Source organism: Diospyros lotus, chromosome 2 (genome assembly GCF_014633365.1).
Source record: "Diospyros lotus cultivar Yz01 chromosome 2, ASM1463336v1, whole genome shotgun sequence".
NCBI lineage: Eukaryota > Viridiplantae > Streptophyta > Magnoliopsida > Ericales > Ebenaceae > Diospyros > Diospyros lotus.
This window is the reverse complement of record NC_068339.1, coordinates 33,542,208-33,568,229: the sequence shown is the minus strand read 5'-3', so window position 1 is coordinate 33,568,229 and position 26,022 is coordinate 33,542,208. Positions and strand designations below refer to the sequence as shown.

The 26,022-nt window shown below is 38.5% G+C and overlaps 1 protein-coding gene across 2 annotated transcripts in view; it reads right to left on the bottom strand.

Moving 5' to 3' along the window:
* The window catches only part of LOC127794939 (serine/threonine protein phosphatase 2A 55 kDa regulatory subunit B beta isoform-like), a 111,734-nt gene that overhangs the window by 37,286 nt on the left and 48,426 nt on the right, over positions 1-26,022 (bottom strand). For both annotated transcript variants that reach the window (XM_052326269.1, XM_052326267.1), the window contains 3 exons: positions 19,496-19,619; positions 19,206-19,329; positions 18,248-18,316 (listed from right to left, as the gene is read on the bottom strand). In XM_052326269.1, coding sequence (XP_052182229.1) covers positions 18,248-18,316; positions 19,206-19,329; positions 19,496-19,619 — 317 coding nt within the window. The remainder of the gene's footprint in view (positions 1-18,247; positions 18,317-19,205; positions 19,330-19,495; positions 19,620-26,022) is intronic.

Below are 26,022 nucleotides of genomic sequence, written 5' to 3'. Positions count from 1 at the left end.
ATTCAGATGAGCTTGTCCTAATTCGAATAAGAAGTAACAAAAATCAAGATCTCCAGATTGTGCATATTCGAATGAGATCCAAGTCATTCGAATGAGCCGAGCATAAGAAGAAATTCGGATGAGCATAATCGTTTGGAAGCAGTGAAGACATATTCGAATGAGATCCAAGTCATTCGAATGAGCCGAGCATAAGAAGAAATTCGGATGAGCATAATCGTTTGGAAGCAGTGAAGACATATTCGAATGAGATCCAAGTCATTCGAATGAAGTTGAAGAAGAAAGGAAATCTATTCGAATGAAGGCTGAGTAATTCGAATGAGTAGCAACCCAAGGAACTCCATATTCGAATGCTCTCCAGGTCATCCGAATGCAATGAAGAAGTCAAGAGAAAAATTAGAAATTCATTCGAATGAAAGTACTGTTGCATTCGAATGACCGAGAAAATCGCCGTGTAAGGAACAGTAAATCATGAAATTCATTCGAATAGGACTAAAATTCATTCGAATGAGCTGGTCAGCCAAAAGAAGCTCAGCAAGCATTCGAATGTCTCTGCTAGTCATTCGAATGAGCAGCCGAACAAAAATTCTGACATGCGCAAATACACGCGGTGGCTCTACGATAAATTCAACCAACTTTTTAAACAACTTTTCAACAAATGGTCCCCACTTCCATGCGCCAAAAGCTTAAAAAGGGACCAACATTCTTTGGAATCAGAAGTTGACGAGTGCAGAAGATACTAAGAAAACAATACAAGAAAGAAGAAGATCATTTTGAAAGCAGGGATTTTTCTTTTCCTTTTGTCTGTTTCTCCTATTTTTGTTCTTGTCTGTATTTCTTTCTTTGATATAGCACTTCAGTTACACTAGTTGTTCTTGCAAAATCTTAGCTCTGTATTACAAGTTTATTTTAATTTCTGCTTCATGTTGTAGTTCGTTTTAGCAATCAATACAGCAGTAATTTACCAAGTTCCTATCTGTTGTCTCAGTTATTTCCTTTACGAATCATGTATTCATCTGTAGAGATTAGTTTTAGTCGTGCACTTCCTATGAAGATGTGTGGCTAACTCGATTCTTGGGTTAAGGCAAAGATGGTGCCCAAAGCCACTGATGAATCAATATAACAGAACTTCATATGTCAAAGTAACAAAAGCAAAAGCAGTTTGGGAAATATTATTAACGAAAACCTCAGGCTTGGATTGGTTCGTACGCCTAACCTAGAGTCTCCATGCCATGTATGGAGGCTGCTTGACCTGGAAACGTCCTCATACCCAAGCCCCGAGCACTTATTTTGTCAAAACATTATTTATACACTGATTTATGATAGCTTCTTACCATAGAGTCTCCATGTCATGTATGGAGGTTGCTTGAACAAAGAGTTATCATCATCTCAGTAGTACATTTAATGGTTGAAAACCCAAGCTATTTGAGCTGCTAGTTACATCACAGAAAGCTATATGGTGAATCAGTTGGGTTTGGCACCAGATTTGTCTTGACTCAAGATCTATCCATTTCCAGATTACAGTTATATCACATTTAGTTTGATCTCATTTCATTATTCTGTTAATCAAAAGAACTGGTGTGGTTATCTCCTTCCATGAGTAATCTCCCTGTGAGTCGACCCGGTCTTGCCCGGAAAAATTACATATAAATTTTCTGCTACAATCACACTCGTGCACTGGCGAGTCTAAACGCCTCATCCTATCTGTGAACATAATTAGTTGCTAAATCAGCTGAATTAGTGAAAGAAAAATACAAAAAGTGACAAATGCAGGGTGAGTGATGCAGCATCATTCCTGCAACCATATCATTTTCAATCATAGAAAGGAATTCAAACTTCTCTACAAGCCAAAACCTTATTTGACGTTGCAACTCTCCAACTGGAATATGAATAATCAAGATAGTAAGAGTCTTGTTCCTGATTTTCTTCTTGGTTGCTGGTGTACACCAAAGGCTCACTTTCATTAGATTTTTCCTCTAGTGGAACCTCAATAACTCCTCAGCTACCAATCCTTTCTTGTCATCCTGAATTACCTGATCCAATTCAGGTTTTTCCTCATTCCTTGCAACTACCATTCCTATTCTTAAGACCTCATCAACCTCATACCTCTCATCAGCTACATGAAACTATCTTCTTCACAATCCTCCTCTTCCAATGCTACTTCATCAATTTCTTGCACTACTTGATTGGCAAGCTTAGAAGTACTATCAATTTGTTGGCTGCTCACAGAATAATTTTTAGGCTACAACCCATGCTTTTTGCATCACTTCTAAAGCAAGCTCCTGTAACCTTGCTTTCTCAGCGGCCTACTTAATAGTAACAGGCTACATCTTCTTGATAGTTGGTCGTACTTCACCTTTAAAGCCACTGCTGAAATTAAAAACGAAGTACCACTCCATTAAGACAGTTGCGAAGTTAACATTAAGGACCTTAATTCTTCAAACTAGTCTTGATACTCCATCACTGATCCCACCAGTTTTAGTTTATGAAATTCGTCAATTGCATCGGTCATTGACTTCTCTCCAGATCGAGCACTTCGATCCTTCACAAACTCAATCTAGTTAACCTCAGTTTCAGTCAAAATACTAACCCAATAGATCCTAGCAAGCTTAATCAGCAATGCATCCATTTGGTCCATCTTTAGGCCAAAATTATCAAGACTTTCTCTATATTGATCAAATTCTCTTTGCATCATATGGTTGCCTTCCGCCATTTCCTGAAGTTACTTACCTTAAACAGTTCGTTGCTCCAAGGACAGCCTTCCAACACTCAATTTAGCAACTTGAGTAAGAGCCGACGAGATCTATAAAGACTGCCTGCTGAGAATTTGATCCACTTTGTTGTAGCTACGAAAATTAGCTGTAATCACAGTCGAAACTCACCTGCCCTGCTTCGCCCCATACTCTTGGCCTTATGGATAAATTTGCAAGCTAAATCATCCCTAAAACTCGTTTGAGTGCAGGAATGACACAAAGGCAACAAAATATTAGCTAAGCACTCTTTAAAGAGAGAACACAGTCTGTTCATGAATATTGTGCTAGATGGGTGTACGAAACTATTATACCCTCAATGCTATTGATCATGATAGTTTCAAATTGTTTGTTGAAGCGGTTGGTCAATTTGGGCAGGACTTCAAACCTCCCAGTCAATACCAGTTGAGGGAACCATTATTAAAGGGAAAAGTTGACAGAACGAAAGAGTTACTGAAGAAGCATAAAGAAAAGTGGGCACGAAATGGGTACTCCATTATGACAGATACTTGGACAGACATAAAAAGGAGGAGCATTATGAACCTGTGTCTCAATTCTAATGCAGGTACTACTTTTCTTTCTTCCAAAGTGTCTTCAGATGAAGCACATACAAGTGAACTCATCTTTGAGTATGTGGACAAGTGCATTGAGCAAGTTGGGCCACAAAATGTCATCCAACTAGTAACCGACAATACTGCCAACAATATGGGAGTGGCACAATTGTTGAAGGTGAAGAGGCCAAATATCTTTTGGACCTCATGAGTTACTCATACCATCAATTTGATGCTTGAAAGTATTGGAAAACTGCCCAGGTGTAAGAAAGTCATTGATCAAGCCAAGAGTTTGACAATCTTCATTTATGCACACCATAAGACCTTGGTCTTAATGAGGTCATTTACGAAGAAAAGGGATATAGTGAGACCGAGAGTCACTAGATTCGCTTCTTCTTTCCTTACTATGCAGAGTTTGATGGAGAAAAATGCCTAAATGAGTACAATGTTTACCAACTCTAAATGGGAGGAGTGCAAATGGTTGAAGACTGTTAAAGGAAGAGTAGCCTATGCTACTGTGATGAGCATTGCTTTTTGGAATGGTCTGACTATATCCCTTAAGGTTTTTGCACCTTTGGTAAAGGTACTTTGAATTGTTGATGCGGATAAAAAGCCTTCTATGGGCTTTTTATGTGGAGAGATTAAGCAAGCAAAGGAAGATACTAAGGAGACCCTAAATAATCTCAAGAAGAACTATTAGCCTGTTATGGAGATTATTGAAGCAAGGGTGAAGATAGGCTAGATAGTCCACTGCATTTTGCAGCTTACCTTTTGAATCCCTACTACTTTTCCAAGGATACGGATATACAACTTGATAATGAAGTGATGGATGGATTTTTTAACTGTGTGGAGATGTTTTATGATGGTGAATTGCAATGCCATGTTATAAATGTTGAGTTGCTAAAGTATACTCATAAAAAGAGAGCTTTTGAAAAATCCTGGGCAACTCAAAGGTGTGCAAAAAATTATAACAATGCTCATACAAAGAAAATACCATTTTCGATATTTGGGATCAGTGATTCAAAAAGATGGAGAAATTCACGAGGATGTCACACACATAAAGTTAAAGCAGGTTGGCTAAAATGGAGAAATGCATCGAGGGTGTTATGTGATGATAAAATCCCATTAAAATTGAAAGGAAAATTCTATAAGACAACTATAAGACCAATTTTGTTGTATGGCTTAGAATGTTCGGCAGTCAAATACCAGCATGAGCAAAAGACTAGAATGTCCAACGACTACACGTTGCAATTCCAATTTTCAGCCATATCTCTTTTGTTTTAGCTTCGTTTTGACTCCCGTTCAAACCTACAACACCCTTATTCAACCCTCTACCAGATTATAAGCAAAAATCGGACTTACCTCATGGTTTTGATGTCATTTGGCACGATTTACTGTGGCGGCCCGAATTTTCTGGCGAGACCTTTTCGTCCTCGTTCTTGGCAGATTTTTTTCCCCTTCTTTTGGCAGTATTTTCTCTCACAAGTTCCCTTCCTTTCCTTCTTGTTGAATGCCCAAAAGAACTCCCCCAAAACCTTATATTTATAGGCACCTTCAGCAAATCACGTTGCGCCATGTGTTATTCTGAGATGAGAGCCCATCATGAGTTTCACCCCATCGCGACACTTGTCCCTTGAGATTTGTGTCTCATCGTTATTTCCTAACCGTCTGTTCGCCCGTTTGGTTACCCTAAGGATCTAGTTATAAGATATTATAAGCTTTCAAGAAATGATGCTTTAACTCGAGGCACTTTGCTTCTTTTCCACTTGAACCCTTGAATTTGCCTTGAATCCACCAAATGCCTTTAGAATAATGGTCTCTTGCATTTGCCTCCAAAGTCCTTTGTAAATTTTGCATTTGTTCCCAAAAATTTCTCAAAAACTACACATATACTCCGATATCCCTATTTTCAAGAGATACTCCGTTCCTTTAACAACAATATCTTTCAGGGACTTTGGGTATTACATCCTCCCCCCCCCCCCCCCCTAAAAAAAAAATTCCGTCCTTGAAATTCATTTTAGGACTCCATATGGTCAAAGAGGTATGGGAACTTCCGATGCATTTCTTCTTCTCACTCCCAGGTGGCTTATTCAATGTTGTAGTGTTTCCATAATACCTTCACCAATGGTATTACTTTGTTTCTCAACACCTGTTCTTTCTGGTCCGAAATTTCAATTGTTCTTCATGGTAGGTTAAGTTTCCTTATAGTTCAACAGTTCCCTATGGAATCTTCTGAGAAGGATCAGGTTTGCACTTTTGTAGTCGAGACACATGGAATACATCGTGTATGTCAGACATCACCGGGGGTAATGCCAATCGATACGCTACCGGCCCAATACGTTCCAAAATCTCGTACAGCCCGATGTATCGTGGGCCTAACTTTCCTTGTTTCTTTCCTTAGCACAAGACCTTCAGGTATGCCTTATCTCCGGTTTGGAATTCCAAATTCCTTCTCCAATTATTTGCATATGATTTCTATCGACTTTGGGTGGCCTTAATCTTTTCCTAAATCACTTTAATCTTCTCATTCATTTGTTGTACTATCTCGGGTCCCAAAAGTTGCCTTTCTCTCACCTCAGTCCAACATAGAGGCGTTCTACATTTCTGACAATAAAGAGCCTCGTATGGAGCCATACCAATACTACTATGATAACTGTTATTGTATGCAAATTCAATCAGGGGTATGTGCTCCTCCCATCCCTTTGAAAATTTGATTACACAAGCTCGCAGCATGTCCTCCATAGTTTGAATTGTTCGTTTTGACTTCCTATCTGTTTGGGGATGATGTTGTGCTTAACCGCAACTAGGTTCCCTAACATTTTTGTAAATTCTCCCAAAATCAAGAAGTAAACCTTGGATCTCTGTCAGACACTATACTTACCGGAGTTCCATGCAGCCCGATTATTTCTTTTACGTATAATTGGCCCAACATGCTAGTAGGTTGTCCTATCTTCATGGGTAGGAAATGAGCGGACTTTATTAGTTTATCCATTATTACCCATATTGCATCATTTCCCGTGGGTCCCCTTGGCAACCCTGTAACAATATCCATCGTGATATACTCTCATTTCCACTTGGGAATTTCTAAAGGCTGCAGCTTCCCAATAGGTCTTTGATGTTCGATCTTTATCCCTTGGCAGGTGTCACATCAAGCTATATGACGAGCTATGTCTTTCTTCATTCCCAGCCACCAATATAAATTCCTCAAGTCTCTATACATCTTGGTAGCACCAGAGTGGACCATATACTTGGCCCGGTGTGCTTCCCTTAGTATGGTTTGCCTCAATTCCTTGTCTCTAGGCACATAGATTCGGTCTGCAAATCGCAATATTCCATCAGATAAACTGAAATTAGGGTTTTTGACCTTTCCCTAGTCATCCACCCACAATCTCACCCTAGAGTCTTCTAGAGTAGCCTGCCGGATTTGTTCCACTAGATGAGAATGAATCACTAGGCCAGCGACGTAGACAAACGTTCTTTTAGGTATCACATCCACAATCAGTTGGCTGAAAGCCTCCACCAATCCCCACTCCCAGGTCATCAGATTGATCATCAGAGCAAGCTCTTTCCTGCTTAAAGCATCAGCCATAATATTTGCCTTCCCAGGGTAGTACTAAATCGTACAATCGTAATTCTTTAAGAACTTCATCCATCGTTGTTGCCTCATATTCAAATCCTTCTGTGAAAACAAATACCTCAAGCTTTTATGATATATAAAGACTTCGAACTCTTCTCCATACAAATAGAGTCGCCAAAGTTTTAAAGCAAACACGACTGCGGCCAACTCCAAATCATGGGTAGGATAGTGTTGCTCGTGATTTTTCAATTGTCGTGACCCATACGCTATCACCTTTCCATTTTGCATGAGGACACATCCCAAGCCGGTTTTGGAAGCATCAATATAAATTGTGAACCCTCCTGTTCCACAAGACATAGCGAAAACGGGAGCAAAGGTTAGTCTCCTTTTGAGTTCATCAAAACTATGCTCGCACACCATATTCCATTCGAACTTAACTCCCTTTCTCGTCAACTAGGTGAGGGGCAAAGCAATACGAGAAAATCCTTCGACATACTTTCTATAATAACCTGCTAGCCCCAAAAAGCTAAGTACCTAAGTTACGGTCTTGGGCTGCTTCCAATCTTTTAATGCTTCAACCTTTGAAGGATCCACCACTATTCCTTCTTCTGATATAACATGACCTAGGAAAGCCACTTGGGTTAGCCAAAACTCGCATTTTGAAAACTTAGCATACAATTGATGCTCCCATAATGTCTTTAGGACCATTTCCAAGTGTTACTCGTGTTCTTCCCTTCCCTACTAGCTGAGTAGATTAAAATATCATCAATAAACACAATCACAAACTGGTCCAGGTATGGTTTGAATATCCTATTCATCAAGTCCATGAAAGTTGCGGGTGCGTTAGTCAACCCAAATGGCATCACGAAGTATTCATAATGTCCATACCAAGATCTAAAGGCAGTCTTTGTTACATCCTCCACCTTAATCCTCAGTTGATAGTACCCCGATCTCAAATCTATTTTTGAAAATAACTTGGCACCTTGCAACTGATCAAAAAACTCATCAATTCTAGGGAGCGGGTATTTGTTTTTAATGGTTACCCTATTCAGTTGGTGGTAATCTATACACATTCTTAAACTCTCGTCCTTTTTCTTTACAAATAATATGGGTGCTCCCCAAGGTGGCATGCTCAATTGGATAAATCCCTTGTCCAAAAGGTCCCGAAGCTGACTTTCTAGTTCTTTCAATTCTAATGGGGCCATTCTGGAAGGAGGTATGGATATAGGGTCCGTTCCTGGTAGGACATCTATGGCAAACTCAATTTCTCGATGAGGGGGTAGCCCAGGTAAATCTTCGAAAACACATCAGGAAATTCTCTTACTACGGGCACTTTCCCAAGCTCAAACTTTTTATCTTCTATTTGAACACAAGCCAAGTAGCCATAGGCCCCTTTTTCCAACATCCTAACAGCTGTAAGGGCTATTATCCATTTGATTCTCCCATCACTATTTTGCCCTCGAAACATCTCCCAAGTCCCATCCTCTGATTGTAACTCAACTGTCTTTGCTTGGCAACTAATTTTGGCATTGTATTTAGTCAAGAAATCCATTCCCAAGGTTATGTCAAAATCCTGAATATCTAGGGATGTAAGCTCGACTGAAAATTCACTATTCCCTAATATGATCCTTCCACCCTCATAGCCCGTACATGATTCTACTTGTTTTCCAAAAAGGGTAGATACTATCATGGGGCACCCTAGCTTTCCTAATTCCAACTCTAGACAATGTGCCAATGCATGCGATACAAATGAATGAGTAAACCTTGGGTCTACTAGCACTTGCACTAGTGTATCAAGAAAAATCATTGTACCTTATATGATTGTCAAGTTGGCACTGGTGTCTTCCCTCGTCAAGTTGAACACACGTCCTCGTCATGGCTCCACGCCTCCCCTATTTGCCCCGAGTTGAACAACTCCTTTTCTTTGTGGGCAGTCCCGAGAGAGATGATCAGGCCTTTGACAATTATAACACATGGGCCCCTTTGGACAATCTCGTGCCACATGGCCGGCTTCCCCACAAGTATAGCATCCTTGGCCTCCGGTCTTACAAGGTTTCCCAAGATGAAATTTCTGGCATTTAGGACACATACCTTTAGGTTTGAACTTCTTCCCTCAAGCCCCCAAGTCATGCTTTCTTCCCAATCTTCCGTCCTCAGGCCCACGAAACTCAGTTCCCAAGGTCTCCATCCGATGAAGGTTGCTTTCTATAGTCACGGCCTGTAGACTACCTCTATATAGATGCGTGTCCCCCAAGGAACTTCCGAGCTTTAGCCTCCTCGTCCAAGTTGTAGATGGGCATATACTTGATTAGTCGAGTGAAGTGATCTTCATATTGGGTGACGGACATGTCCCCAATTTGCTTCAGATTCATAAATTCCCGACATTTTTCCATTTTCTTGCATAGAGGAAAATACTTAGTATTTAAAAGTTCCTTAAATTGCACCCATGCAACACTAGGTGTACCTTGCCCTTCAGGATCTTGCAAGGTCCTCTGCATGGTTTTCCACCATTAGTCAGCCTCATCCTAGAGCATGAATGTAGCACAATTAACTTTGTTCTCCTCCTCACATCCAATGAAATCAAAGATCTTTTCAATCTGTTCCAACCAATACTCACTCTCACAAGGGTCGGTTCTTGCCCTTCCTCCAAAAATGGGCGGGTTTAACTGCTAGAACCCATCACTAACATCAAAGTTTTGGGAAATAACCTACCTGTCGGTCGTGTCCCCTGCATAAGAGTGACCATACTCCCCAGGACTTGTTTCATCTGGTCCATGCGGTTACTTCCTCTTTGGCTCCTTTCAGGTGGTGGATTTTCTAGGGACATTTCTGTCCTTTCTTTACTGGGATTAGGTATCTCCTTCAACCGAGCATATTTCTTTACTTTTCATGCATCATTGTGGTGGGTGTGGCTAGTTGACGTCAGGGCCATCGTGTTAGACCGGGGAGCAGTCATGTGAGGTGTTTGAACATGATGGATCAGCGGGGGTGATTACAACACCTCGGCATCTCTACCACACGGGAGGTTTCATGACATTTTTTCATATTTCATTCGCATGCACAAACTACTTTCTTTCATTCACTCACTAAAATGTTCATATCTTACATCGGCATATTCAAACGCGTCAGGTGCCCCAAGAATAAGTCAAAGGAAAGGGAAGGAGGTGGTCCACAAATAGCTTGTTTCCTTTTAATGTCGATTGTAGAAGAACCTCCACCTTGTGTATTTTCGTGCATTAAGTATGTATCTCAAACAATGAAAAATGGGGTCCTATGTAGTCCCTAGTTTCCTATTTTGTATCAAGGTGTGTCGTGTTGCACTTGTTTCAAGAAATCATAGTGGAAGCCTTAATTATTTAACTTGTGGTTTAAGCTTTCAGCTTCGATCCTTTGTTCCGTTGGCAAAGGCTTCCATAACGCCCACTTGATTGTCAACTGGTTACTGTTAAAAGGCCGGAAATTCTATACTTTCCTAATATGGAGATTTCCGAATTAATGATTGGTTTCCTAAAAGTGTTTGTATCATATATTCTTTATATTCTAGATTGATTTGATTGTATCAATAGCTGTGTGATTTATTTCCTTTCTGTAAATATTTCCTAAGCTAGATTAGGCAACTATTAATTAAGAATCCTTCCTAATTATCCTTAGGATCTTGCCTATTCAAGATAGGCGCATGTGTATATATGTCTTGGCATTTCATTGAGATTAATAAGATCTATTTTTCAGTCTTCTTGACATGGTATCAGAGCCACTTCAGATTGCTCTCTGATTTCTAGCCTCAAGCGTTTGTTCTTTTTTCGTGTTCCTGTTTCAATCCACTCTCTGATCTTCAGTGCCATTCTTCGCCCTTTTGCTTTGACTATTTTTTGGTTGTTATTGCCACATTCACAGTCACCTTTCTTTTCCTTTCCCAACTTAAGAACCATGACCGACTCCATGGAATCCGGCAACACGGCTGAGGTTCCTTTCACAGGTGGTTCGGGCAGTGGTCTAACTTCAAGTGGGGAGTTACAAAATATCCAAATAGCTTACAAGCTGAATGAAAAAAATTATCTTAAGTGGTCTCAATTGATTAGGACTTTCCTAAAAGGTAAGGGAAAGTTGAGCCACTTAGAGAGAACCGGTCCCAAGGAGACGGATCCTACACACGCTACATGGGATGAAGAAGATTCACTTGTGATGTCCTGGCTTTGGAACTCTATGGTTCCAAAAATTAGTGACACTGTGATGTTCCTCACAACTGCTAGAGAAATCTGGGAAACTGTGAAAACCACATATTCAAAGGTGAATGATGCTGCACAAATTTATGAGATTCGGACCGAGGTTGCAGCTACTAAGCAAGGAACTCAATCTATAACCGAGTATGCTAATTTGCTGCAGACCTTGTGGCAGGAGTTGGATCACTATCAGTGCATCCAAATGAATTGTAGTGAGGATGTTGTTATTTTCAAGAAGTCAATAGAGAAAGAGAGAACCTACGACTTTCTAGCGAGGTTAAATGTAGAATATGATGCAGTCAAAGTGCAAATTCTTGGCAAAACGAAACTGCCTTCATTGAATGAGGCAATATCGATAGTACGAGCAGAAGAAGGAAGAAGAGGAGTTATGTTGGAGACTGGTCATATGGAAAATTCAGCCCTACTTAGTCTGAAAGGGCGTGGTCAACAGAGGCTGCCAAAAGGAGATAAGAAGGAGCCATTCAAAACCACAAACAAGGATGATTTGTGGTGTACCTATTGTCAAAAGCCTCGACATACGATTGAGAAGTGCTGGAAGTTACATGGGAAACCAACGAAAGGAGGTCCATCAAAGGGGCAGGCTTACATTGCCAATAATCAACAGGTTACTGAAACAAAAAATTCTGAACTGACTGGGTTGATGGAGCTAAAGCAGGAAGAAATTGAGAGGCTGAGGAATCTGCTGGGACTGCTTGAAAAAGAATCAGGGACAGCAAGTGCAGTAGGAGCCTCTAATCTAGCCTTCACAGGTATAACTTCCACTTCTATTGCTTTTCATGCTTCAGATTTAAGCCTTAAAACTACTTGGATCCTTGACTCCAGTGCCACAGACCATATGACTCATTTTTCCCACAAATTCTTGACCTATAAACCTTGTCCTAGTACAAAGAAAATCATTCTAGCAGATGGGTCACTAACAACAGTGGCTGGACAAGGAGATGTCTTGATAAATGAAAACCTAATCCTGAAAGATGTTCTCCATGTGCCTAAATTATTCACCAACCTTGTCTCCATTAAAAAATTGACCCATGATGCTAATTGTTGTGTTATCTTCTACCCTACCTTTTGTGAGTTTCAGGGAAAGGACTTGAGGAAGGTGATTGGGCATGCTAAAGTAAAGGAGGGGCTTTATCACCTTGAAAGTTTTAGTGAACAGATTTCTAAAAGGGTTTCTCCTGCATCAATCTTAGTGAAGTCCAATAAGGATGTGCTTTGGCTTCATCATTTTCACCTCGGCCATCCATCCTTTAGTGTCCTTCAAGTTATGTTTCCCACTTTGTTCGAGGGATTAGATATTAGAGAATTTCAGTGTGATATTTGTCAATTTGCTAATAAGAGGGCTTATTTTCCCTTCAATAATAATAGAAGTTCTTCTCCTTTTGATCTCATTTCTAATCTCACAGGTGCACGATGGTTTGTGCTTTTTATAGATGATTGCACATGAGTAGTGTGGTTATATCTACTAAAAGCTAAATCAAAAGTATGCACTATCTTTCAAAACTTCCACACTATGGTTAAAAATCAGTTTGGGGCCAAGATTAAAAGAGTTCGAACAAATAATGCCAAAGATTTCTTCAATCAAACGCTATCCAATTTTTTCAAATTAAAGAGGATAATCCATGAGTCCTCTTGTGTCTACACCCCTCAGCAAAATGGGGTAACTGAGAGGAAAAATGGCCATTTGCTTGCTGTTGCAAGAGCCTTGTTGTTTCATAATAATGTTCCTAAAAACTATTGGGGAGAAGCTGCTTTAATAGCAACCTATCTCATTAATCGGTTGCCATCTAAAAGTCTTGACTCACACAGCCTCATTCAGTTGTTTTCTAAGTTTTACCCTGACTTTAGTCCCTCTCATGGTCTTTCTCCTAAGGTGTTTGGATGTCTGGCTTTTGTTCATAACCATTCACCTTATAGAGGTAAATTAGATCCGAGAGCTTTGAAATGTGTTTTTGTTGGGTATTCTTTCACTCAAAAGGGATACAAGTGTTTTCATCCTCCATCAAAACGGTTCTTTGTCTCAGTCGATGTGACTTTTGTGGAGGAAAGTTCCTATTTCAACAAGTCCTATCCTTAGGGGGAGACAACATTCTTGGAGGATAGTGATAGGGAATTGTTCTTTCCTACTCTAACTTCTTCATCTTCTTGTGATCTCAAGAATATTCCACAAGATTCCCTAAATGTGATGCATGGGAACAAGTTTATACTAGTCCACTAAAGGTCTATTCAAGGAGAAAAGTCTCAGATCCTCTTGAACCTAAGCATGTTGAATTACCCGCACCAAGTCCAGATTCTCATCCGAGCCCTGATTCAGAACTCGAGCCTATGTGTTGCCCTGATTCTAACACATCAAAACCAAATTCCTCTACCCATCAAGAATCTGAACCTAATTTAGATGATCTTGACATTCCAATTGCCCTAAGGAAGGGAACTCGAACCTGTATGAGGCATCCCTTGCACCTATTCTTGACTTACTCCCACTTATCTCCAGCTCATAAAGCCTTTCTAACAAACCTACATTCTATCCCCATTCCAAAAACCTTATCTGAAGCATTAAGCAATAAAAATTGGAAGGATTCCATGAAGGTTGAGATGGCAGCTCTTGAAAAAAATCAAACCTGGGAGTTAACTAAGTTACCAAAAGGGAAGAAGCCGATGGGGTGTAGATGGGTTTTCACAGTGAAATATAAATCTGATGGATCTCTAGAAAGGTATAAAGCTCAGCTAGTAGCTAAGGGGTATACTCAAACATATGGGGTGGACTATCTTGAAACTTTTGCCCCGGTTGCAAAGATGAACACAGTGAGAGTTTTACTATCATTAGCAGCTAACTTTGACTGGCCTCTTCTACAATTTGATGTAAAAATGTTTTTTTGCATAGGGACTTAGAAGAGGAGATTTATATGGAAGTGCCTCTTGGTTTTGGAGTTCAAACTCAAGGAGAAAATGTGGTGTGCCGTTTAAAAAAGGCTCTATATGGACTAAAACAGTCACCAAGAGCTTGGTTTGGATGGTTTGCACGAGTTATGGTTGGTTTGGGGAACAAGCAAAGCCAAGCAGATCACACTCTCTTTATACATTATTCAAAAAATGGGAAACTTACTGCCTTGCTCGTCTATGTTGACGATATTATTGTTACTAGGGATGATAAAGAAGGAATAGAGTTTTTGAAAGTGTGTTTGATTAAAGAATTTGAGATAAAAGAGTTGGGGAAATTAAAATATTTTCTAGGTATCGAAGTTGCTCAATCTAAGGAAGGAATATTTATTTCTCAACATAAATATGTGCTAGATCTTTTGACAGATGTTGGTATGCTTGGTGGCAAGGCTGTTGATACACCTATTGAGCCAAATCATAGACTTGGTGCTGATTCGGAAAAAGGTACAATAGATAAGGAATCCTATCAAAGGTTGGTAGAAAGACTTATTTATTTATCTCACTCTCGACCAGATATTGCATATGCGGTAAGTGTGGCTAGTCAATTTATGCATTGTCCTAATAAGAGTCATCTAAAAGCAGTGCATAGAATTCTTCACTATCTTAAAGGGACTCCTGGCAAGGGCATTTTGTTTAAAAAGGGAGGAGACTTGACTCTAGAAGCATATACAGATGCAGATTATGCTGGCTCTATTGTTGACAGGAGGTCTACTTCGGGTTATTGCACTTTTCTTGGTGGAAATCTTATCACTTGGAGAAGTAAAAAACAGAATGTGGTGGCTAGGTCAAGTGCTGAAGCTAAATTTAGATCCATGGCTCTAGGTATTTGTGAGTTATTGTGGCTGAAAATTCTGTTGGAAGACTTAAAAGTGAGTTGGTCAGCTCCAATGAGGCTTTATTGTGACAATAAATCAGCCATCAACATTGCTTACAACCCAGTCCAACACGATAGGACTAAGCATGTTGAGGTTGATAGAGACTTTATTAAAGAAAAACTAGAGAGTGGATTGATCTGCACACCCTTTGTTCCTACAAGAGAACAATTGGCAGATATCTTGACTAAAGGTCTCCCGGGTAATGTGTATCACAGGTTCTTGAGCAAGATGGGCATGCATGATATACACGCTCCATCTTGAGGGGGAGTGTTAGAAGGCCGGAAATTCTATACTTTCCTAATATGGAGATTTCCGAATTAATGATTGGTTTCCTAAAAATGTTTGTATCATATATTCTTTATATTCTAGATTGATTTGATTGTATCAATAGCTGTGTGATTTATTTCCTTTCTGTAAATATTTCCTAAGCTAGATTAGGCAACTATTAATTAAGAATCCTTCCTAATTAGCCTTAGGATCTTGCCTATTAAAGATAGGCGCATGTGTATATATGTCTTGGCATTTCATTGAGATTAATAAGATTTGTTTTTCAGTCTTCTTGACAGTTACCAACATCGTCATGCATCTTCTGCATCCTTTGTACGTATTTTGAAAGAGAATAAAAAGGGGTGTTACACTTGCACTTGTGCCCCATCGAGTACTTCCCATCGTAACGAAAACACAGACCCTTCACTTGTTTGGCTTCCAACTTACTCTCACTCAACCGTTTAAAATGAGGGTTGCTCCACTTACCAACAACCGATGGCCGGTGCGAGGAAGTTGGGCTGGGGGTCACTGACTTCTGTGGTGCTAGCGGAGGGGGCCGAATCACCACCGGTTAAGGGTTTGTTATTGAGGTGGAAGGGGTCAGTACTCTAGTTGGGCCTGATCCAAAATAACCTCCACAGACCACCTAATTCCTCTCCTCAATCCATTGGGCCAGGTCCATCATCTATTCCAGTCCCATTAGCCGCAGCACCCTCATCTTCGCCAGGATATCCGACCTCAAACCATTTATAAAATGGCCCTCCAGAAACGCTTCCGATATCTCTTCGAGCAACGAGGCTAGAGTCTCGAAAAAAAGGCAGTAGTCCTTAATGGATCCCCACTGCCTAAGCGTGAGGAACCTCTCCTCCACAGTGCCTTCTTGTGTCGGCCAGAAGCAACTTACCAGCATCGCCTTGAGCTCCTCCCAACTCCTCACATGTCGTCGTTGCTCCCATTGAAACCAGGCGAGAGCAACCCCTTCAAAGTAGAGCATCGTAGAATCAAACTTCTCTACATCGATCAATTAATTCTTGGGGAAGTAACGCTCTGCCCTAAAAACCCAACCATCAGGGTCGTCTCCCTCAAATATGGGCATCTCCAAGCGTTGACTTCTCACCGTTGGTCTTCCAAAGCCCTCGGTCACACCACCTGTCCCTTACCCTTTCTCCCAGCAACAACGTCTCCTCCACAGTATAAGAGGAACCCATGGGTACGTTCTCCTCACCTCGTTTCCCCTTCCAATCCTTCTCCTACGCCTCCCACTTCTCTATCAGTAAGTTGAATTGGTCCAACATCATCATCATGTTCTTCTTTATTTTTTGCACCCTCTGGAACTTATTTCTCATGGAATCCAACCCGACCTGCAATCGCTCCATTCTTCCTTCTATCTGTTGTTGATAAGTCTCCAATCTTCCCTCCAACGCCCCCACTCTCTCAGAAACGGTTACCCCCATGGATCAGTGCTTTGATACCAAAATGATAAAAGCTTACTCCTTTGATTGAATTCAGTACAAGAACAATATAAAAATCCAACGTTTGCAAGGATTACAACAATAGCTAGAACGTGTATAAGCAAGAAGAAAAACAAAATCAGCTTATTCGAGAGGGCCTTCTCTCTCCCACAACTGTTGTCCAGATTTTTCCTATCCTCTCTCTCCTCTTTTATACCTCCTCCTCATTCCGTTGCAGCCACGTGAATGAATATTCATTCCCTGACCAACTTTGGACTCTTTTGCCCCCGAGTCAATTTCCTTGGTTGTCCCTGATTCCCCCCCCCCCCCCCCCCCCCTCGGGGTTATTCATTGTTATGCAAATGCAGATTAGACAGGATCTCTTTCTAATCATAAGTCAACCTCTGGGTATTGTGTTCTTGTGGGATGAAATCTGGTTTCTTGAAAAAGTAAGAAACAAAATATAGTAGCTAGATCCAATGCAGAGGTAGAGCATCGAGCTCTAGCTAATGCAACTTGTGAGCTCGTCTAGCTTAAGCAACTCCTGTAGGAACTCAAGTTGTTGTGAAGTGTCCCCTATGAAACTTGTTTGTGATAATCAAGTTGCCTTGCACGTTGCTTCCAATCCAATGTTCTATGAACGGACCAAGCATATTGAAATCGACTGTCACTTTATTAGAGAAAAGTTGGTTGAAGGTGTTATTGTTACAGAGTTTGTTAACTCCAATGTTCAACTTGCAGATGTCTTCACCAAGTCTCTAAAGGGTCCTCAGGTAAAATATATTTGTAACAAACTTGGTGCATATGATATCTATGCTCCAGTTTGAAAAGGAATATTAGAATTATTAGTATAACTGTATATATTTTATGTGTATTTTATTTGTAATTATTAGTTCTTGTAATTAGCCCTAGGTAAAGCCCGTAGATTAGGCCCATTATGCTTATTAGGCTATTATAAATAACAAGCTAAGAGAGACTAGTCTCTTAGGTTTTTCTCTCAAAATTATTCTCTCACACATGTAATATCCTATGCCTAATCTACCTTTGGGGTCGTGACAACATGATGCAAACGCTTGTATTCAGTTTCATGATAGTGTAGTTTTCGAATTTGAAGTGGAAGAATTAAGGTGTAGGTCAAATCAATACCTTTGCATTCAGGCAAAGATGTGGAGATTACATGATCCAAATTTAACAATCTGGAATCCATTCAGTTCTTTGAAAATTTAAATGTCCTATGAAATTATTTAAGCACATCAGATTTCACATATAAAAAATCCAGGTTTGAACCACAAACAACTCATTCAACAAGCAGCTATTGAACCAACCAAGATCACTTCCATGCTCTTTCTACTGAGACAAGGTCAACTTTTCTGATAAAACCTGCTACCTAAATTCAAACGCTCATAATATCCCCACAAATAAAAAAACTACGTACTCAATTATTTTACCCAGTAACAGCAACCACTGTTTCCATCAGTTTTTCATTGTTTCTAATGTAGTTCATAAGGAGTTAAGTTGATTCAAATTATATTCCTTGCACGTGCATGTGTTCGTGTGTGTGTGTTGGGGGGGGGGGGGGGGGGGGGGGGGGTTGGAGATTTTACCTTTGGGAGGAGGTGGTCATGGATCTTGTATGACACAACAGGAGAAGTCTCCATGCGCATATCCCATAGCTTCAAAAAGGAAGAAAAATTTATTAGCATACTTGCTGGAAAGTCATCAGTTTACTTCCAACTTTATATTAGACAACACACTGACAGAACATGGTATATCAATTGACGAAACAAATAATCAGCAGAAAAGATTGCAACAATTGAACTGTACACAAATATAGATCTTCAGAGTGTGTGATGATAAATTTGATTTATTGTGATTTTGATTTAGATTTTAGATTTCAGCCTTTTCTTTTAGCAAGATTTGTTTGGAAATTTGATTTATCTTTTTTACTTAAACTTTTGCCTATGAATTCTTCCCCTCGCTGAATTGTTTCCCTTACTGAATTCTCTAGTCTCCCTCTCCCCCTCTACTTTTTCCTCTTCTTCATCTTCCACTGGTTTCTTCTCTCCTGTTATTGATTTTCTTATCTTCTCCAAATTTCTACAATCTTTCTTGCTGCCCCAGATCATTAACACCCGAAATTCAAAGGAAAAATTTAGAGCAACCAAAATTATTGAGTGAGGCAAACCCAAGAAGCAACAAGAACAAAGGAGCTGTCTTAAGTTAATCAAATATGCTATGATGCCTACATTTTCTTTTCCAAGTATAAATGGCTAATAATGCTAAGAGATGCAGTTAGAATATATATCTATTTCTACTAGTCTCCCAAACTATATGCTGTGGAGCTACTTTATTACAACTAAACAAATATGATGTGATCTACATAATAGAAGCATTTACAGAAATATGAAATCATAAACTCATTCGGAGCAAGAAAATAATTACTCAATTTGTATTTTGTCCTCATTGGTTAGTGGGAAGGAGAACCAAGATATAAAGGAGAGAAATTCTGGATGGAGTAAATTTAAATTCTGAACTTCATGCTCAACTTTGTAGCTAAAAGACCTTCAAATTCATATAGTCACGGCTTAGGATATGTCTTCCATCTGTGGAAAACTTTATGTCAGATATGGATGCTATTATTTCTGTGAACAATGATTTAGAGCCTCGGGGTTCCTCTTCTCTTAATCTGTAGAAACAAAATTTAAATTATGAGCTCAATAAAGGCAATCCATTGATAGATAAAAAGAAATTTAAAATTAGAGGAAAAAGACAAGATTTACTTACTGAAAATAAGATGAAGTTTGTAAACACGAGCACATGATAACAAAAAAGAAAATTCATCCAAAACTCACATTCTTGCACTATGATCACATAATGCAGACTGCCGCATGTCTACTAGCCGAATAAAACCCCTTGAACTGCTGTATGCGAGCAGATTACAATGAAATGGATGAAATTCAGCAGATGTTATGACCTCTGAGTGAAAATTGAAAAGATCCATCATAAGAAAATACAAATGAAGCAATGGAATTTAGTATTAGAAATGAACACAATGTACTCCAAGAATTTAGTACTAGAAACAAAGAGAATGTGCTCCAAATGCACCATTCATTTGTGCATCAATATGCAAGCAGAAGATTTCATTCATCTTGACTACTTTGGACTTGGGACATGATGGTGAATATGTAAAGGGTATTGATTACATGGTCCCAGGAAATAAGCATCCTTTTGTAATTCATACTCTTTCATCATCATCATTATCACAGACCTTAATCCCAGTAAATGGGGTTGGCCACACAGATTTTAGCATTACAATTGTTCCTATCCTTGACCATATCTTTTGCACCATTATATCCCATATCATGTCCAAAGGTTCTTGCTAGTTTCTTTTGTCTTCCACTACCTTTTTCTTGCTACAAATTTCTTCTACTCCATCCACTCTTCACAGGGGCATTGATTGATCTTCTCACAGGTCCAAATGATCATATATAACTCACATCCTTAGTCATCGCCCGTTTTTCTGAGCAATTAATCCAAGATATTTAAACTATCGTTTGCTAGGAATCACTTGGTCTTTAAGTCTCCCAAATATATTATTCACATTTTTATTTTTATTGAACTTCATTCTATATATTTAATTTTTGACTTGTTTAACTTGAAAACTTGGTTTCTAAGTTGTTCTTCATTGTTCAAGCTTAATGCTCATACTTCTTTTGTTTCACTACTAAGAGGATATCTTTTGCAAATAAAAGGACACCAAACACCATTTCTAAAAATAGTTCTAAGACTTTTTAAAAAACAATTTGGTTTGTAAATTTTGAAAAAAAAAATTGAAACCAAACCATAAACTGCAATGTATATATCATATAATATCTACCTAAGTTGCATGGAAATGGAAATGGAAATGGAAATGGGAAATGTTTCCGATACGAGATAGAAACAGGAAAACAACATTTTTCCAAAAAAGTAAGAAATGGAAACGCGAGATAAAGTGTAAATTAAAAACATATTAGGGTTTTTTCGTAAATATAATTTTTAATATAGAAAATTATAAAAAATAGTTCAAACATAATACAAATAAACATAAGTTCCATAATGCATTCAAACAAACATAAACATAAAGTTCACAATGCATTCAAATAACTATCAACAATATTTACAATCAGAACCAACCATTAGAAATGCTAAGCCAAGGGGTCAACAAACACAAAAATGGTCCAGATTTAACAATTGGATTTCCATAGATCTGGGTTTTAAGTTTTTGACCAAAACGGAAAGTGCACTACGAATCGCCATGGGCCACTACGGCCAATGGTTTTCGGCAATCAGAAGCAACGACCAACATATTGTTGATCTAGGTTAAACTTTCCCCCAACGACCAACATATCCAAAAATCAGCAAGATCCGACAGTCAGATCTTCGTAGATCTAGGTTAAACTTTCCGGCTAAAGACCCAAATGCACGTATATACATATATATCAAAGGATCTTGCTGCAAAAGTTGCTAGTAAAACTAAAAGACTTACCTCCTTGTAGATCTGGGCCACTTTCATAGTGAAAATGTTGTTGGATCGAAGATTGAATGGTCGGATTTTACAAAATCCATGAATCCAGAGGTGTTCTTGAGAGTGTTGTAGAGAAAATGAGAGAAAGAGAGAGAGAGAGAGAGAGAGAGAGAGAGAGTTCAAATGATAAAATGGTGGCAACCAAGAGAGGGAATGATCGGCGACAAGGGAGCAACAAGAAGAAACTGCTACTGAAAACAAGGGAACGGTGACAACGAGGGAGAACCTGGAGTAGCAAGCTCTAACGACCAAGAGAGGGAACTTTAGAATTTAGAAACAAACTAAAGGAAGAAGAAGAAGACTGAAAAAAAGATAGGGAACTTCATGTTGTTTCACTTTTGTATATTAGTTTTGATAATGAAAAACATCTATTGGCTTAAACCCTAAGTCATAAGTCAAGGTTTTGGTTTTCAACATATATCAATTTCAATATCAAGTATTATTGTGTTCAAACAACAACAACAACATATCCAGCCTTTATCCCACTATGTGGGGTCGGCTACATGAATTCTAGACTTCCATGTATTTTTATCTTTTGTCATATTTTCATTGAGATCCATACACTTCATATCAAACTTTAATGTCTCCCACAAAATCTTCTTAGGTCTGCCTCTACCTCTTTTTTTGATTAATTGTTCCATTTCATCAATTCTCCTCACAGGAGCGTCTCTTGGTCTCCTTCTCACATGACCAAACTATCTTAGTCTAGTCTCTCTCATCTTCTCCTCTATTGGCACTACTCCTATCTTATTACGAATAACTTCATTTCTAATTTTATCTTTTCTTGTATGGCCGCACATCCATCTTAACATCCTCATCTCCGCTACACTCGTCTTTTGCTCATGTTGGTATTTGTCTGCCTAACATTTTGAGCCGTACAACAAAACTAGTCTTATAGCTGTCCTATAGAATTTTTCTTTCAATTTTAATGGGATTTTACCATCACATAACACCCCCGATGCATTTCTCCATTTTAGCCAGCCTGCCTTAATTCTATGTGTGACATCCTCGTGAATTTCTCCATCTTTTTGAATCACTGATCCCAAATATCGAAAATGGTATTTTCTTTGTAAGATTTGGTCTTCCAATTTTATTATAACATCCTCTACTCTTACATTCTTACTAAATTTACATTCCATATATTCTGTTTTCTTTCAATTTAATTTAAATCCCTTAGATTCTAAATTGTTTCTCCATAACTCAAGCTTAGTGTTCACTCCTCCTTTTGTTTCATCCACCAACACTATGTCGTCTGCAAATAGCATACACCATGGCACCTCTGTCTGAATATCTTTAGTGAGTTCATCCATTACTAAAGCAAATAAGTATGGACTTAGTGCAAAACCTTGATGCAATCCTATTGTAATTTTAAACGGTTCAGTATCCCCTCCGCATGTTCTGACCCTTGTCTCTGCACCATGATACATGTCCTTAAGGGCTTTTATATAGGCTATTCGGACTCCTTTCTTCTCTAAAACCCTCCATAATACTTCTCTAGGGACCCTATCATAGGCTTTTTTTAGATCTATAAACACCATATGTAGGCCTTTCTGATAATCTCGATACCTTTCCATTAGGCGCCTCAGTAGGTATATAGCTTCCATTGTTGACCTATCGGGCATGAAACCAAACTGATTTTCTGACACCTCTGTTTCTTTTCTGAGCCTCTGCTCTATTACTCTCTCCCAGAGTTTCATGGTATGGCTCATTAACTTAATTCCTCTGTAATTTTCACAGTTTTGAACATCTCATTTGTTCTTATATATAGGAACCAAAGTACTCTTCCTCCACTCATCTGGCATCTTTTTTTATTTAAGAATCGCATTAAATAATTTCGTTAGCCAGGAGATACCCTCTTCTCCGATGCATTTCCATGCTTCTATTGGTATATTATCCGGTCCCACCGCCTTATGATTTTTCATCTTTTTTAATGCTTACTTTATTTCATTTGGACTTATGCGTCGATAAAATGTATAGCTCACGTTCCCTTCGGAATTACTGAGATGTCCCAACTTAACTCTTGACCTTGCTTCACTAACAGCTTTTTTTGCTGCCTTTTTTGATTCTTTATAATTTTTTTGATTTTCTTCATTGTTGCACTGATATACAGCCTTATAGCAATTTTTCTTATTTTTAATTTTCAATTGCACTTCTTCATTCCACCACCAAGACTCCTTAAGATTAGGGGCTCTACCATTTGTCTCTCCAAGCACTACCTTTGCTGTGTTTCTCAGGGCATTAGCCATTTCTCTCCACATTTGGTTTGTCTGTCCTTCTCCATTCCATTCTCTTCTACCCCTTAATTTTTCTTTCAAGATTAGTTATTTCTCCCCTTTTAAATCCCACCACCTGATTCTTGGATTTTGTTTTATGTGATTTTTTCTCTTCCAATTTCTTACTTGGACGTCAAGTACTAGAAGTCTATGCTGAGTAGTCAAACACTCTCCCGGTATCACCTTACAATCCCTACAACATACCCGGTCCTCTTGTCTCATGAGGAAGTAATCTATTTGGGTGCTTGATGTGACATTTTTATATGTGATTAAGTGTTCGTCCCGTTTTTTGAACCTAGTATTGGTTATGATTAGCCCATATGCTATTGCAAAATTTAGAATAGACTTACCCTCATTATTAATTTCCCCAAATCCATACCCTCCATGTACCTCTCTATAGCCGTTTCCGTCTCTGCCCACGTGACCATTTAAGTCACCTCCTATAATCACTTTCTCTCCTCTTGGTATCATTTGTATGAGTCCCTCTAAATCCTCCCAGAATTTTGCTTTTATCTCCTCACCTAACCCCGCTTGTGGTGCATATGTACTAAAGATATTCATAGTCATTCTTTCTAGAATAACCTTCTCCATAATAATTCTATCCCCTATTCTCTTTACATCCACCTCATCTACTAAGCTTTTATCCATAATGATCCCCACTCCATTTTTTGCTCGAACATTTCCTATGTACCATATTTTATATCCATTTTCTGACAAAGTTTTTGCTTTTTTTCCTACCCATCTCGTCTCTTGAAGGCACATAATATTAATTTTTCTCCTAATCATCACTTCTACCACTTCCATAGCTTTGTCTGTTAATGTTCCTATGTTCCATGACCCAATCCTTAATCTATGATTTTGTTTTTGGTTTTGACTTTGAATTTGCTTTTGTATTTGATGTTGATTTTGTTTTTGGTTTTGGTTTTGATTTTGATTTTGTTTTTGGTTTTGATTTTGATGTTGGACTAACTTCTTTACCCACATCCGTCCAAGCAAATGCAAGAACCCTTGCTCATTTGTCACTACATCCGGGGGCCGATGTAGTGGCCCTAGCTCACTTGACACTACATGCGGGCAGTGTAACACGTCGCTATGAAGGGTTACGCCCACGCCCAAACGTTTTTTCATAATTTGTCTAGAGTTCATGTTTTGGATCCGACTAAGGGTTACGCCCACGCCCATAGCTTAGCCTTGAAATCGTTGGCTAAAATAAAGCTAAAATTGTTATAAGGCAAAAGACTAACTAGAACATATTTTTTAAATGTTTTCATTTTGAAAAACTATCTCCCGGTATTTTGATAGCTAACATTCATTGGTTCTAAAATGATTTTTAATGAATTTTTCAAAAATAGAAAGTATGTATTTTGAAGGTGGTAAAATTGTTAAATGCTGAATTTGTACTAAAACAAAAATTTTACTTTCTTATTGTTATAGATTTTGATTTTTTGGATATTTTTATTGAATCTAAATAAGGGGTACTTGCTTATTTACATTTATGTATTAAAGTAAATAAAAAATAAAATATAAATAAAAGAAAATGTGAACATTTACTTAAACTAAAGAAATGTAAATATGTTGTGATGTATACATGCTATGGATTGTGTTGTCAAGTAAATCTTTCTGAAAATCCGACATGTTTCTATGCATATTTCAAAACCCCTTTTGAAACGGTTTCAGTGTTTTCTAAGTGTGTATGCTATTTTGAAACATCTATGTAATGCATATGTTTTCAAATTAGGTTTTGAAGTATGTTTCGAAACCTCTAACATTTCTGTCAGCAGAGATTTAAAAGATCCAAGATGCTTTTGTTTTGTATTTTAATATTTATCTAAAAGCTTCCAAAGTATTTTTAAATGTATTCTCCATGCTCTAAGAATTCAAGTTTAAATTTGAATTGGAGATCATGTGTATAATCATAGTGGGCATAAGATTTTGTCTCCCACTTAATGTTGTCTCTAAGTGCAAATCCAGCTGGAAAGGTTGTATGTTTCGAAACATGAGGAGTATGTTTCGGAGCCTGAATCTAATTTTGTGATGTTTCAAAACCTTCTTTTTTGTCTTGTCTCTAACGACTATGCTGAAAGATAAAGATGCAACAATCAATCCTAAAAGATTAAGGAAATGATCCGTGGATGAGATAAGAGGAATAAGAGGAGGATAACTCTCCCGAGTTATCCTCAAGCTGATCATATATATTTTGGGTATTATTTGTAGATTAGTTAGAATTATTTTATCTTATATTCTTATGCTAGAATTTAGGAGTTTATCTAGTAGCTAAAGTTTAGGAGATAAGTTTGTATCAAACTAGGAGTCTTGTATATTTAATTTTAGCTGCCAATGGAGAAAAGGTGCAATAGTTTTCATTAATCTATCGAATTTCTTCATGCTATAAACGGCTAGATTTCTATCTCTTGATATAAATAACAGGTGTTTGAAGACAAGAACAAGTTAGAACAAGAGAGTACACACTAGAGACACATACACAACCACAAGTGGAGATCAAAACGTTTATTCAAACTTTCAAAGAAGATCTTCTACAAAT